The 15931-nt window shown below is 39.4% G+C and overlaps 1 protein-coding gene and 1 pseudogene across 1 annotated transcript in view; both read right to left on the minus strand.

The window, feature by feature from the left end:
- Positions 1 to 15931, minus strand: part of LOC126076830 (mitotic spindle assembly checkpoint protein MAD2A-like) — a 117865-nt pseudogene that overhangs the window by 41622 nt on the left and 60312 nt on the right.
- Positions 11952 to 15931, minus strand: part of LOC126077511 (rho GTPase-activating protein 20-like) — a 147213-nt gene continuing 143233 nt past the window's right edge. Inside the window, exon 15 of the mRNA XM_049887052.1 lies at positions 11952 to 12039. Coding sequence (XP_049743009.1) covers positions 11952 to 12039 — 88 coding nt within the window. The remainder of the gene's footprint in view (positions 12040 to 15931) is intronic.

The raw sequence follows: 15931 nt of genomic DNA on the forward strand, positions 1-15931 counted from the left end.
AATTGATAAACCATTGGCCAGACTGACAAAAGAAAAACAGGAAAGGAAAGAAATAACCCAAATAAGAAATGAGATAGGCGATATTACAACAGACCCAACTGAAACTAAAATAATCATATCAGATTACTACAAAAATTGTACTCTAACAAATTTAAAAACCTAGAATTAATGGATGAATTCCTAGAAACACACTACCTACATAAGCTAACACAAACAGAGCTAGAACAACTAAATAGACGCATAACAAAAAAAGAGATTGAAAAGGTAATCAAAAAACTCACACACACACACACAAACAAAAACCTGTCCCTGATGGCTTCACTATAGAGCTCTACCAGAATTTCAGAGAAGAGTTAACACCACTAGTGCTAAAAGTATTTCACAGCATAGAATGGGACAGAATACTCCCAAACTCATTCTATGAAGCAGGCATATCCCTGATACCAGAACCAGGTAAAGACACCACAAAAAAAGAAGATTACAGAACTATAAGCCTTATGAACTTAGATGCAAAAATCCTCATCAAAATTCTAGCCAACAGAATTCAACAATATATCAAAAAAAAAAAAAATTCACCATGACAAAGTGGGATTTATACCACGAATGCAGGGGTGTTTATGCAGGGATGGTTCAACATTAGAAAAACAAATTATGTAACCCAAAGAAAACAAATTGTTTTTTCTTTTTACCATATAAATAAAATAAAAAGACAAGAACCACATGATTTTCTCCACTGACGCAGAATATGCATTTGACAAAGTCCAACACCCATTCATGATAAAAACTCTCAGCAAAATAAGAATAGAAGGGAAATTCCTCAACATAATAAAGAGCATTTATACAAAGCCAATAGACAACATCATCCTATATGGAGAGATTCTGAAAGCATTTCCCATGAGAGCAGGAACCAGACAAGGATGCCTCTTACCCCCAATCTTACTCAACATTGTGCTAGACGGTCTAGCCATAGTAATTAGGCTAAAAAGAAATAAATGGCATCCAGATTGCTAAAGCAGAAGAAAAAGTATCTCTATTTGCAGAAGATATGATCTTATACACAGAAAACCCTAGAGTCCTCAAAAAAACAGTGAAACTAATAGAAGAGTTCGGCAGAGTATCAGGATACAAGGTAAACATACAAGAATCAGTTGGATTCCACTACACCAACAAAAAGAACACCAAAGAGGAAATCACCAAATCAATACCATTTACAGTAGCCCCCAAGAAGATAAAATACTTAGGAAAAAACCTTGCCAGAGATGTAAAGGACTTATACAAAGAAAACTTCTAGACACTACTGCAAGAAACCAAAAGAGATCTACGTAAGCGGGAAAACATACCTTGCTCAGGGATAGGAAGATTTAACATTGTAAAAATGTCTATTATACCAAAAGCCATCTATAGATACAATGCAATTCTCATCCAAATTCCAATGACACTTTTTAATGAGATGGAGAAACAAATCACCAACTTCACATGGACGGGCAAGAGACCCCAGATAAGTAAAGCATTACTGAAAAAGAAGAACAACGTGGGAGACCTCAGTCTACCTGATTTTAGAACCTATTATACTGCCACAGTAGTCAAAACACCTGCTACTGGTATAACAACAGATACATAGACCAATGGAACAGAGCTGAGAATCCAGACATAAATCTATCCACATATGAGCAAATGATATTTGACAAAGGCCCAAAGTCAGTTAATTGGGGAAAAGACAGTCTTTTTAACAAATGCTGCTGGCATAACTGGATATCCACGTGCAAAACAATGAAACAAGACGCATACCTCACACCATGCACAAAAATATACTTGAAATGGATCAAAGATCTAAACATAAAATCTAAAATGATAATGATCATGGAAGAAAAAATAGGGACAACGTTAGGAGCCCTAATACCTGGCAGAAACAGTATACAAAACAAGAATAAAGATGCAGAAGAAAAGCCAGATAACTGGGAGTTCCTAAAAATCAAACACCTATGCTCCTCCAAAGACTTCACCAAGAGAGCAAAAAAACTACCTAGAGACTGGGAAAAAGTTTTTAGCTATGACATTTCCGATCTGTGCCTGCTAAAACCTACATGATTCTGCTAAAACTCAACCACAAATAGACAAATAACCATATGAAAAAATGGGCAAAGGCTATGAACAGGCACTTCACTAAAGAAGAGATTCAGGCTGCTATCAGATACATGAGGAAAGGCTCACGATCATTAGCCATTAGACAAATGCAAATGAAAACTACAGCGAGATTCCATCTCAGTTCAACAAAGCTGGCATTGATCCAAAGAACACATACTAATAAATGCTGGAGAGGTTGTGGAGAGACTGGAACACTGATACATTGCAGGTGGGAATGTAAAATGGTACAAACACTTTGGAAATGGATTTGGCACTTAAAAAATTAGAGATTGAACTACCATATGATCCAGAAATCCCACTCCTTGGAATATATCCTAGAGAAATAAGAGCCTTTGCTCGAACAGATATATGTACACTCATGTTCATTGCAGCACTGTTTACAATAGCAAAAAGTTGGAAGCAACCAAGGTGATCATCAGCAGATGAATGGATAAATAAATTATGGTATATTCACACAATGGAATACTACGCATCGATAAAGAACAATGATGAATCCATGAAACGTTTCATAACATGGAGAAATCTAGAAGACATTATGCTGAGTGAAATTAGTTGCAAAAGGACAAACTGTGTATAAGAGTACTATCATAAGAACTGGAGAAATAGTTTAAACACAGAAGAAAATATTCTTTGATGGTTAGGAGAGGGGGGAGGGAGGAAGGGAGGTAGAGGGGTTTTCACTAATTAGGTAGTAGATATGCTTTATTTTAGGTGAAGGGAAAGATAATACACAATACAGGAGAGGTCAACACAACTGAACTAAACCAAAAGCAAAGAAGTTTCCTGAATAAACTGAATGCTTCAAAGGCCAGAGTAGCAGGGGTGAGGGTTTGCGGATCATGGTTTCAGGGGATATCTAAACCAATTGGCATAATAAAACCTATTAAGAAAACATTCTGCATCCCATTTTGGAGAGTTGTGTTTGAGGTCTTAAACGCTAGCAAGTGTCGATCTACGATGCATCAATTGGTCTCAAACCACCTGGAACAAGGAAGAAGGAAGAACACCAAAGACACAAGGTAATGATGAGCCTAAGAGACAGAAAGGACCACATAAACCAGAGACTACATCAGCCTGGTGGCATAGTGGTTAAGCACTACAGCTGCTAACCAAAGAGTCAGCAGTTCGAATCTGCCAGGCGCTCCTTGGAAACTCTATGGGGCAGTTCTACTCTGTCCTATAGCGTCGCCATGAGTCAGAATCGACTCGACGGCACTGGGTTTGGCTTTGGTTTTTACATCAGCCTGAGAGCAGAACTAGATGGTACCCAGCCACAACCGATGACTGCCTTGACAGGGAACAGAACAGAGAACCCCTGAGGGAGCAGGAGAGCAGTGGGATGCAGACCCCAAATTCTCAGAAAAAGACCAGACTTAATGGTCAGACTGGGACTAGAAGGCCATGGTTCCTAGACCTTCTGTTAGCCCAAGACAGGAACCATTCCCAAAGTGAACTCTTCAGATAGGGATGGGACTGGTGTATGGGATGGAAAATGATAGTGGTGAAGAACGAGCTTCTTGGATCAAGTAGACACATGAGACTATGTTGGCATCTCCTGTCTGGAGGGGAGATGAGAAGGCAGAGGGGGCCAGAAGCTACCCAAATGGACATAAGAAGAGAGAGTGGAGGGAAGAATTGTGCTATCTCATTAGAGGGAGAGCAGGTAGGAGTGTCTAGGAAGGTGTATATACATTTTTGTATGAGAGACTAACCTGATTTGTAAACTTTCACTTAAAGAACCATAAAAACTAATTTAAAAAAAAAGAAAGAGAATGCGGTTTGAACTACCAAGGATGGGAATGGGGAGGTGGGTCAGGAGAAGTCAAGTCAGAGTTTTTCATTCATTTCACAAAGAATTCACCTATATCCCCCAACATAAAGGTGCCTGCCAACTCAGTGAATCAAAGCGCAGCTCATGTCAGTAAAGAGAAGATTCCAAAGGCTTCCACGACCCCCACCCCCACCCCAATCCACTACATTGGAGGAGAGATGAAGACCATAAGAGGATGAGGAGAAGCAAAAGAGCAGACGAGGCTCCCTCCTAAATCCAAGTTCCTCCAGTTACGATTGGGCTGAGCTGGCAGAGAGGAAGGCCATGAGACTGCTAATTTAAACTGGGATAAGTGGACAGAACTGAACTGCACTGTTTAATATGTGAAAGTAATCAGCTGTGAGATCTGTCCTGCATATCATTAAAGGACTAGAAAGGGAGATTCAGCACAGTCAAAGGCAGTGATTAGAAAAAAATAAATAAGTAAAGCAATTCCATAGCTGTACCCCAGTGAATCAGGCTTTTCAATAAGCCAGTTGTACACATACAAAAAAATAAAAAAGGACAGAACTCTCCACCCAACTGCTGCAAAATATACTTTTTTTTCCAGCGCACATGGAACATTCTCTAGAATAGACCACATATTAGGACATAAAACAAACCTTTGCAGAGTCCAAAACATCGAAATATTACAAAGCATCTTCTCAGATCACAAGGCAATAAAACTAGAGATCAATAACAGAAAAACGAGGGAAAAGAAATCAAATACTTGGAAAATGAACAATACCCTCCTGAAAAAAGACTGGGTTATAGAAGACATCAAGGAGGGAATAAGGAAATTCATAGAAAGCAACGAGAATGAAAATACTTCCTATCAAAACCTCTGGGACACAGCAAAAGCAGTGCTCAGAGGCCAATTTATATCAATAAATGCACACATACAAAAAGAAGAAAGAGCCAAAATCAGAGAACTGTCCCTACAACTTGAACAAATAGAAAGTGAGCAACAAAAGAATCCATCAGGCACCAGAAGAAAACAAATAATAAAAATTAGAGCTGAACTAAATGAATTAGAGAACAGAAAAACAATTGAAAGAATTAACAAAGCCAAAAGCTGGTTCTTTGAAAAAATTAACAAAATTGATAAACCATTGGCTAGACTGACTAAAGAAATACAGGAAAGGAAACAAATAACCCGAATAAGAAATGAGAAGGACCACATCACAACAGAACCAAATGAAATTAAAAGAATCATTTCAGATTATTATGAAAAATTGTACTCTAACAAATTTGAAAACCTAGAAGAAATGGATGAATTCCTGGAAAAACACTACCTACCTAAACTAACACATTCAGAAGTAGAACAACTAAATAGACCCATAACAAAAAAAGAGATTGAAACGGTAATCAAAAAACTCCCAACAAAAAAAAGTCCCGGCCCGGACGGCTTCACTGCAGAGTTCTACCAAATTTTCAGAGAAGAGTTAACACCACTACTACTAAAGGTATTCCAAAGCATAGAAAATGACGGAATACTACCCAACTCATTCTATGAAGCCACCATCTCCCTGATACCAAAACCAGGTAAAGACATTACAAAAAAAGAAAATTATAGACCTATATCCCTCATGAACATTGATGCAAAAATCCTCAACAAAATTCTAGCCAATAGAATCCAACAACACATCAAAAAAAATAATTCACCCTGATCAAGTGGGATTTATACCAGGTATGCAAGGCTGGTTTAATATCAGAAAAACCATTAATGTAATCCATCACATAAATAAAACAAAAGACAAAAACCACATGATCTTATCAATTGATGCAGAAAAGGCATTTGACAAAGTCCAACACCCATTCATGATAAAAACTCTTACCAAAATAGGAATTGAAGGAAAATTCCTCAACATAATAAAGGGCATCTATGCAAAGCCAACAGCCAATGTCACTCTAAATGGAGAGAACCTGAAAGCATTTCCCTTGAGAACGGGAACCAGACAAGGATGCCCTTTATCACCGCTCTTATTCAACATCGTGTTGGAAGTCTTAGCCAGGGCAATCAGGCTAGACAAAGAAATAAAAGGTATCCGGATTGGCAAGGAAGAAGTAAAGTTATCACTATTTGCAGATGACATGATTATATACACAGAAAACCCTAAGGAATCCTCCAGAAAACTACTGAAACTAATAGAAGAGTTTGGCAGAGTCTCAGGTTATAAAATAAACATACAAAAATCACTTGGATTCCTCTACATCAACAAAAAGAACACCGAAGAGGAAATAACCAAATCAATACCATTCACAATAGCCCCCAAGAAGATAAGATACTTAGGAATAAATCTTACCAAGGATGTAAAAGACCTATACAAAGAAAACTACAAAGCTCTACTACAAGAAATTCAAAAGGACATACTTAAGTGGAAAAACATACCTTGCTCATGGATAGGAAGACTTAACATAGTAAAAATGTCTATTCTACCAAAAGCCATCTATACATTTAACGCACTTCCGATCCAAATTCCAATGTCATATTTTAAGGGGATAGAGAAACAAATCACCAATTTCATATGGAACGGAAAGAAGCCCCGGATAAGCAAAGCACTACTGAAAAAGAAGAAGAAAGTGGGAGGCCTCACCTTACCTGACTTCAGAAACTATTATACAGCCACAGTAGTCAAAACAGCCTGGTATTGGTACAACAACAGACACATAGACCAATGGAACAGAATTGAGAACCCAGACATAGATCCATCCACGTATGAGCAGCTGATATTTGACAAAGGACCAGTGTCAATTAACTGGGGAAAAGATAGCCTTTTTAACAAATGGTGCTGGCATAACTGGATATCCATTTGCAAAAAAATGAAACAGGACCCATACCTCACACCATGCACAAAAACTAACTCCAAGTGGATCAAAGACCTAAACATAAAGACTAAAACGATAAAGATCATGGAAGAAAAAATTGGGACAACCCTAGGAGCCCTAATACAAGGTATAAACAGAATACAAAACATTACCAAAAATGATGAAGAGAAACCCGATAACTGGGAGCTCCTAAAAATCAAACACCTATGCTCATCTAAAGACTTCACCAAAAGAGTAAAAAGACCACCTACAGATTGGGAAAGAATTTTCAGCTATGACATATCCGACCAGCGCCTGATCTCTAAAATCTACATGATTCTGTCAAAACTCAACCACAAAAAGACAAACAACCCAATCAAGAAGTGGGCAAAGGATATGAACACACATTTCACTAAAGAAGATATTCAGGCAGCCAACAGATACATGAGAAAATGCTCTCGATCATTAGCCATTAGAGAAATGCAAATTAAAACTACGATGAGATTCCATCTCACACCAGCAAGGCTGGCATTAATCCAAAAAACACAAAATAATAAATGTTGGAGAGGCTGCGGAGAGATTGGAACTCTCATACACTGCTGGTGGGAATGTAAAATGGTACAACCACTTTGGAAATCTATCTGGCGTTATCTTAAACAGTTAGAAATAGAACTACCATACAACCCAGAAATCCCACTCCTAGGAATATACCCTAGAGATACAAGAGCCTTCATACAAACAGATATATGCACACCCATGTTTATTGCAGCTCTGTTTACAATAGCAAAAAGTTGGAAGCAACCAAGGTGTCCATCAACGGATGAATGGGTAAATAAATTGTGGTATATTCACACAATGGAATACTACGCATCGATAAAGAACAGTGACGAATCTCTGAAACATTTCATAACATGGAGGAACCTGGAAGGCATTATGCTGAGCGAAATTAGTCAGAGGCAAAAGGACAAATATTGTATAAGACCACTATTATAAGATCTTGAGAAATAGTAAACCTGAGAAGAACACATACTTTTGTGGTTACGAGGGGGGGAGGGAGGGAGGGTGGGAGAGGGTTTTTTATTGATTAATCAGTAGATAAGAACTGCTTTAGGTGAAGGGAAAGACAACACTCAATACATGGAAGGTCAGCTCAATTGGACTGGACCAAAAGCAAAGAAGTTTCCGGGATAAAATGAATGCTTCAAAGGTCAGCGGAGCAAGCGCGGGGGTCTGGGGAACATGGTTTGCGGGGACTTCTAAGTCAATTGGCAAAATAATTCTATTATGAAATCATTCTGCATCCCACTTCAAAATGTGGCGTCTGGGGTCTTAAATGCTAACAAGCAGCCATCTAAGATGCAGCAATTGGTCTCAACCCACCTGGAGCAAAGGAAAATGAAGAACACCAAGCCCACATGACAACTAAGAGCCCAAGAGACAGAAAGGGCCACATGAACCAGAGACCTACATCATCCTGAGACCAGAAGAACTAGTTGGTGCCCGGCCACAATCGATGACTGCCCTGACAGGGAGCTCAGCAGAGGACCCCTGAGGGAGCAGGAGATCAGTGGGATGCAGACCCCAAATTCTCATAACAAGACCAAACTTAATGGTCTGACTGAGACTGGAGGAATCCCGGCGGCCATGCTCCCCAGACCTTCAGCTGACACAGGACGGGAACCATCCCCGAAGACAACTCTTCAGAAATGAAAGGGACTGGTCAGCGGGTGGGAGAGAGATGCTGATGAAGAGTGAGCTAATTATATCAGGTGGACACTTGAGATTGTGTTGGCAACTCTTGCCTGGAGGGGGGATGGGAGGATAGAGAGAGAGGGAAGCCGGCAAAATTGTCAAGAAAGGAGAGACTGAAAGGGCTGACTCAAGACGGGGAGAGTAAGTGGGAGTAGGGAGTGAGATGTATGTAAACTTATATGTGACAGACTGATTGGATTTGTAAACGTTCACTTGAAGCTTAATAAAAGTTATTATAAAAAAAAAATAAAAAAATAAAAAAGGGAGATACATTAGGCATAAGTGAGCCACATCTTTCTCCCGTGGAGTGGTTGGTGGATTCAAACCACTTACCCTTGGGTTACCACCAAATACTTAACCAGTATACCACTAGGGCTTTTTAGCAACTTATAGAAACTCAAAAAAAAAAAAAAAGAGAGAAAAGTTAGCACTGAGTTGACTCGGAATCTTGGCAAACCCACGTCCTTCAGAGTAGAACAAGGCTTAACAGGGATTTCAATCATTGACTTTTCAGAAGTAGACAGCATGCCTTTCTTCTGAGGCACCTTTGGATAGACTCAAACCTCCAAACCTTTCAGGTAGCAGCCAAGCATGGTAGCTATTTTTACCACTCAGGGACTCCATAAAACAACTAGACTGAGTGAATTAGTTCTACATATATGGAGAAAACATGTTAAGGTTTAAAAGAAAAGCTGCAGAATAATAAAAATTTGTGTAGGTTACTGATTCATTGAATAATCCTTTGTTGTTGTTACACTATGCACAACAGAAGAAAACACTGCCCGGTCTGCGCTATCCTCACAATTGTTGTTATGCTTGAGTCCATTGTTGTGGCCACTGTGTCAATCCATCCCTTCTCCAGGGACTGATCCCTTCTGATAACAAGTCCAAAGACCAAGTCTCACCATCCTTGCTTCTAAGGAGCATTCTGGCTGTATTTCTTCCAAGACAGATTTGTTTGTTCTTTTGGCAGCCCTTGGTACATTCAATAATACTTTATTTACTTACATATGCAAACATAGGTATGTTGTGGATATTTATGCAATAAAAACTATCTAAACTTTTTATTTATTAAAAAATGATGTGAAGCAGTTTGAGGGCTTAGGATCATAATCTCAGGGGACAACCTGGCCACTTGGTAGGACATAGCACATAAAGATAATGTTCTACATCCCAGTTTGGTGAGTAGCGTTTGGGGCCTTAAAAGCTTGTGAGCGGCCAGCTAAGATACAACTCCTGATCTCTTCCGGTCTGGAGCAAAGCAGAGTGAAAGAAACCAAAGACTCAAGAAGGAAATTAATCCATAGGACCCATGTCCCACACGAACCACAGCCTTTGCTACCATAAGACCAGAAGAACTAGATGGTACACAGCTACCACTATCAACCATTTTGATCGGGGACACAATAGATGGTTCCAGAGAGAATGAAAAAAAAAAAAAAAAGAAGTACAAAACTCAACTTCCTAGAAAAAGATCAGACCTACTGGACTGGTAGAGACTAGAGGAACCCTGAGACTATTGCCTTGGGATGCCTTTTAAACTTGGAACTCAAACTATTCCCAGAGGTCACCTAGCAGCCAAAGACTGAGTGGATCATAGCAATAAATAATGTCGCCAGTGAATACTGTGCTACTCTAACCAACCACCTGAATGAAACCTAACAGTTAATATTTACTCTAGACCAAGGATGAGAAGGTAAGGAGGGTCAAGGATCTAGATTAATGGAAACACAACAACCAGAACGGAAATAATGAGAATGCTGACACATTCTGAGAAGTAAAGCCAATGTCATTGAATATGTATAGACATCGTTAAATGAGGACCTAATTTCTATGTAAATTTTCTCCAAAATCACAATATTTTTAAAAATGATGTGAAAAGCATATGAAAAATGTTAGCATTTTTAAATCTTTCTTTTAAGATATAAAATAACACACATATGCTTGAAATTTCTTTTATCCTATCCCATCCCCTTCCTTCTTTCACAGAGATAATCATTACCCTGAGGTTTTTTCCTATCCTCATTAGTTGTACACCTTTACATTTTGGAAAAAAATCCCATAAAATACAAATTCAGCAAAGCCCTACAAACATTTTGGAAAACACAACAGCTCTCAGTGGTGTCTTATAGATAGGAGTGATATGGAAGAGTCCAATACGATTATGGCTGTTCTAATCTTCAGGGACTCAGAAAATGGTGACAGGTGGTTGGTCCATGTCAGACGGGGCCTGGGCAGAATCCCGCAGTTGTCTCTTTCTGTAAATTAGTATAACTCTTATCGGCTTGGATTCGAGAGGCTGCTCCGTTGTTACTTCTGAATGAGAAAAAAAAAAAGTTCTCTTGGCATAAACATATTCTCAGATACTAGACTCATCTCAGTTCCTGATAAAATGGACTTTCTTAAAGATTTCCTCAGAGCACTGAGATACATATCATACAAACAATAAATAGCAAAAATATGAAGGGACGCATGATACATGATACTGGTTCTGAATCTAAAATCCACCTTGTAAAATGGGCTGTTGGCAGTTAGCTATGATGTCCAGGTGTTATTGAGACAATTCTGACTGACGGCGACCCCATGTGTTGCAGAACACAACTGTGCTCCATAGGGTTTTCATGACCGTGATGTTTTGGAAGGAGATCGCCAGGCCTTTCTTCCAAGGCATCTCTGAGCAGGTTTGAACTGCCAACTTTTTGGTTAGTAGCAGGGCGCTTAATTGTTTGCACCACCCAGGGGCCCCTTAGCTGTGATTAGCTAGACTCAAATAATGCTAGCTACTGAGCCTGGCCTCAGAGAAATCTCTACTAGTCCATTGTTGTCTTTTTTACGAATTCACTTGACATCATTATCTTATTTAATCCTCACAAATATCCTGAGATTTAGATACCATTTTTATCTGAATTTTAGAGATTAAGAATTTGAGGCTGAGATGGAAAAACTGGCCACAGATGACAGAACTGCTAACAGTGGGGCAGGGGTTCACACTCTGAATAGGCTGTTTGACATCAAGTCCTTTTTTTCTCAGTGATGCTGGTTTTGTTCAAATTGTTTCAAAGAGCACTAGATCCCTGAGGTACCTCAGGGACACTGAGCAAGAAGAGGGGGAGAAATAAAACAGGCAGTGCTCTTGGCCCCTCACTTTGGTTTCAACCAGAGCGCATCTGTTAGATGTATCAGGGTTCCATTTAAAGTTTTGTTTGAAAAAGTCTCCAAACCACTGTATCCTACCATGCTCTGTCCTGATGCTGTTACAAGCTGCACTAGCAACTTCTTGACATCGTGGACTTGGTCTTTTCTTTGATCTCACAACAGCGTGCTCTCTCCCCCTATCCATGAGCCACCCTTCTGAAGAAGCAGTAAGAAGACCCCGAGGCCCAGCTTCATTGTCCTGGGTCGTGCTGTGGGCTCCAGGGCAGTTACTGTCTTGGCATCACCCATGACTCCTACCAGGCTCACTCTTTCTTAGAAAAGCCATTAAATTATTCACAGTACCTGAAGCCTTCTCTGAACAATCACAACTCATTGTTGTGATCATTGAGCTTTCCTCCAAGAGGGAAGTGATGTCTTTTCCAAATATTTTCAAGCAATTTTTGATAACAAATTGTACAAGAGAAATCTGGAACACAAAACGGCAAAAAGGTTTTTTTTTTTTTTTTAATATGACAAAGTTATAAATCACATTTCATATAGGCACCCTGAATCTAACCAAAATGTAAAAGAATTCTGAGACAAATTCAGAGTTGATGTGAAAGCAAATAAACTAGTTTTCTCTAAGAAACTGTGATACTTTCAAGAGTAGTTTGGGCAAAGACGTTAAAAATGCACTTAATCAGTGAAATAAACATGAAATTTGTGTCCCTGGCTTAATGGTTAATATTTTTATACCAATGGCTACACAGTTAACATTCAGATAATTTTTAAATTACCCACATATGGTGTTGGGGGTAAAGATGTTATTCAACTTATAAAGCATCCGATACATGAAAATTCATGAAATTCACTTGTTAAGTGAAGAAGTATCTTAACCGTGAGAAGTGGAATTTCTCTGTGGGCTGACTGTGAAGGAATGGTGCAGTGGGGTAGAAAAATCTGTCTGTCTGTCTAACTGCTGTCCTTCCCCAAGCATTGTCTTGCCTTAGGCTTGCTCTGTGGGGGTGCTAGGGGGAAATTGTGATCTTATTAGGCACCCTGCTGCTCCCTTAGGATGTTCTGGAATCTTTTACTACTAGTTTCTTCACCCCAATAGCAGACATAAAAGGGCAGCCAAGTATTTCTGAGTGGGCCAGTGCTGGCAGAAGTCTAGTGTGTGTGGAACCAAGGGTGCTCATATTGCCTGGCCCCCTGGGATGTGCATGGGCACAACTGCAAGCAATGCCTAGATGAGCTGGGTGCTGTCAGAACTACCAATGTTTAGATGAGGGGGCTGGCTTGGAGACTTTGCCCAAGGTTACACATCCAGCAATGGTAAGGTTGAGAGTTGAAGCTTGGCTTGTCTAACTTCAAAGCCCAGGTTTTTTCTATCATATCACACCACTTTTTTATCTCTCTATGGTTTGGTCAGAGCCCTGGTGGCACACTGGTTAAAGAGCACGCTGCTAACCGAAACGTCAGCACTTCAAATTCACCAGCCACTCCTTGGAAACCCTATGGGGCAGTTCTACTCTTTCCTATAGGGTTGCTGTTAAGTCGGAATCCACTTGATGGCAATGGGTTTTGGTTTATGGTTCAGTCAGTCTTATATTTAGTGTCCTGAATGGGAAAGAAGTGACTCAGCTGCTCTCAATTTCCCACTTAACGACCCAGCTTCCCATACCCCACCATGATAAGACAAATGACTCTGCCATCCCAGAAGAGTAGGATTAAAGTGTATACTTTTAAAAAATGGTGCTTTAGATAACAACCTGATTTTCAAGTTCGAAGTGAGGACTCAGGCCCCAAAGGCATAAAAAGGAGAAATAGGATTACCTTTTTTGTCAATTCATTTTCCAGTCCTGGGCTGCAGGAAGTAGAAGACCAAAGGATGCTTGGGGCGATACAGACTGATAAATTATATGCAGTCATCTGATTCGATGCAGAATGTTGTTCAATGTTGTATAAAGCCCCAAAAAGGTATCGCAGGAGAACAACATTGGCTTTTGGAAGTTGGTCTAAAAGCCTTGAAATACAGAAAAACACACTCTTAAGTCATTTCTTTAAGAATTTGTAAATAAGGAGAGAGACAAGACATTTTTTTTGTCCACAATGTCCATAACCCAGTGAAAACCGTAAAAGAATGTAGAACTCTGTCTCATAAAAAATGCTGCCTGCAATATTTCCCAGAAACCACTACCATGTGTTTAACAACAATAAAAAAAAGCCAAAACCTGTTGCTGTCGCGTCTATTCCAACTCATATCGACCCTATAAGACAGAGCAGAACCCCTTCATAGCATTTCCAAGGAGCACCTGGTGGATTCGAACTGCCGACCCTTTGGTTAACAGCTATGGCACTCAGCCACTATGCCACAGGGTTTCCGTGTTTCACTTGGACTAATCTTATTAATGTAGAATTTAATATAAATTTAGTACACACAAACCCCATAACATTCCAGAATGTGCTCAATTAACACTCACAAAAGTTACTGATGAAATTAAACAGCAATTGCATTGAAAATACTCCCTTTATTTCCAAGGTAACAATGAAAACACGCCGCCTGATGATAAAAGTTCAAATCTTATCTACTAAGACGTATAAGTACGTTCTGAGATCTGCTCTGCTCAGCAGCATCCAAGGTCAATTTTATTCCAAATCAATCTCAATGGTACCACTTTCTTCTACAAGTTTACAAGAGTATAATTGTCAATGTTCTAATATTTGTGATTGATGTTTTTTTTTTCTAATCATGCATTGGAACTGTTTCTCAGTTCATATTCAGAGTTTTACTTTTTTTTTTTATACCAAGATGCTGCAACTAGGAGAAAATATGGTCACCAAAACGGCACCAGCAACAGGGAGCCCAGCTCTGAGTACTACGGACTGATGATACACCCTTAAAGTAGTGTGAAGTACACAGGTTTTATACTAGCAGCAGCAACAAGCTATGGGATGTGATACTTGGTGTACCCGAACGGTCTCCTCTAAAGCGTAACAGGAGTGCAGTTGGTAACATGCACAACAGAGAGCTACAGGACTTGGTGCTCACTGTACTCAAATGGTCTTCTCTAAACTATAAGAGAAATAGAGGTGGTATTTTGTTCCATCGCCTTGTTTTTTGGTGACTTTCACGCTGTTCCTTAGTTTCTAACTCTTCAATGCAAATACTATGTTCTATTGCTAAAAGGGGGTTCACCAAAAGTATTGTGAAGGCGATAATTCATAACATTTGCAAGTTGCGAAAAAAGAATTGTTCTCAACAGGCATATACACATACTACATACTATTGGAATTCTAGGGTTTTTCATAGAAGGAAAGCTTAGGAAATGGAGTTACTGAGTACTTTTTTCCTATTCTGCTATGTTGCCCATAACATTCATGATGAGTCCTGCCAGAAATTTCTGCTTGCATGGGCATAGACCTGGAATTCTTTGTGATCATTTCTTGACTTTGCAATTTGAGCTTCTGTTTTCTCTGAGTCTTGTAGGAAGCTAATTATCACTCCACCATGTTCCCCCAGAACCTCTGAGTGTCCCTTTTATAGCACTGATGACACTTCAGTTTATCTACTTCTCTCCTCCACCAGCCTCTGAGTTTCTTGAGGTGAGAGATTAGATCCTTCACCTCTGTGTGCCGAGAGAATACCGAGTTGCAGGCATGAATGTATACAGAAATGCTTCATTAAATTTACTTCCTGAGCATAACAAGACTTTCTAGTTAGTTAAAAATTTGAGAAATTTAAATAATAACGCTGTCAGAGTTGGCCTCTACCACCTCTCTTGGACTAACAGATTTCATCTCCTATTAATTTCAAATATTCAGAAGGTGCACAATGGTCAACGGACCCCTATTAGTAAGGTGAGGACAAAAACAGTAACTTGGTGACAGCAGCAACGTAGACATCTACTTTTAAACTGGTCTCCATGGATGTGACCACATGAAACCCTTTGGCAGTGGTCCTTATTTAGTAGGCAAAGTTGTACAATAGAAGCTATTTTTTCCTGAGAGTGTGTTGGTTGTATTTTTGAGGCATGGCCAGAGCTGGGTAATGACTGCATCATTACCTCTGGATTCCAGTTATTTTCTCCTCCTCATTCCCTTCATCAATAACAGTAAGCCATTGATAATACAGACCAGAGGAAAATACACTTTCCTGGATGTTTCTAAAAAAATCCTAAAATAGATGAAAAATAATATTATTCTTAGGGCAAACGTGTATTAGACAAATGATAGAGATCACATTTAGTTGAAAAATTCAGTGTGGTCCCCACTTCCTTC

This window comes from Elephas maximus, chromosome 5, assembly GCF_024166365.1.
Source record: "Elephas maximus indicus isolate mEleMax1 chromosome 5, mEleMax1 primary haplotype, whole genome shotgun sequence".
Taxonomy (NCBI): Eukaryota; Metazoa; Chordata; class Mammalia; order Proboscidea; family Elephantidae; genus Elephas; species Elephas maximus.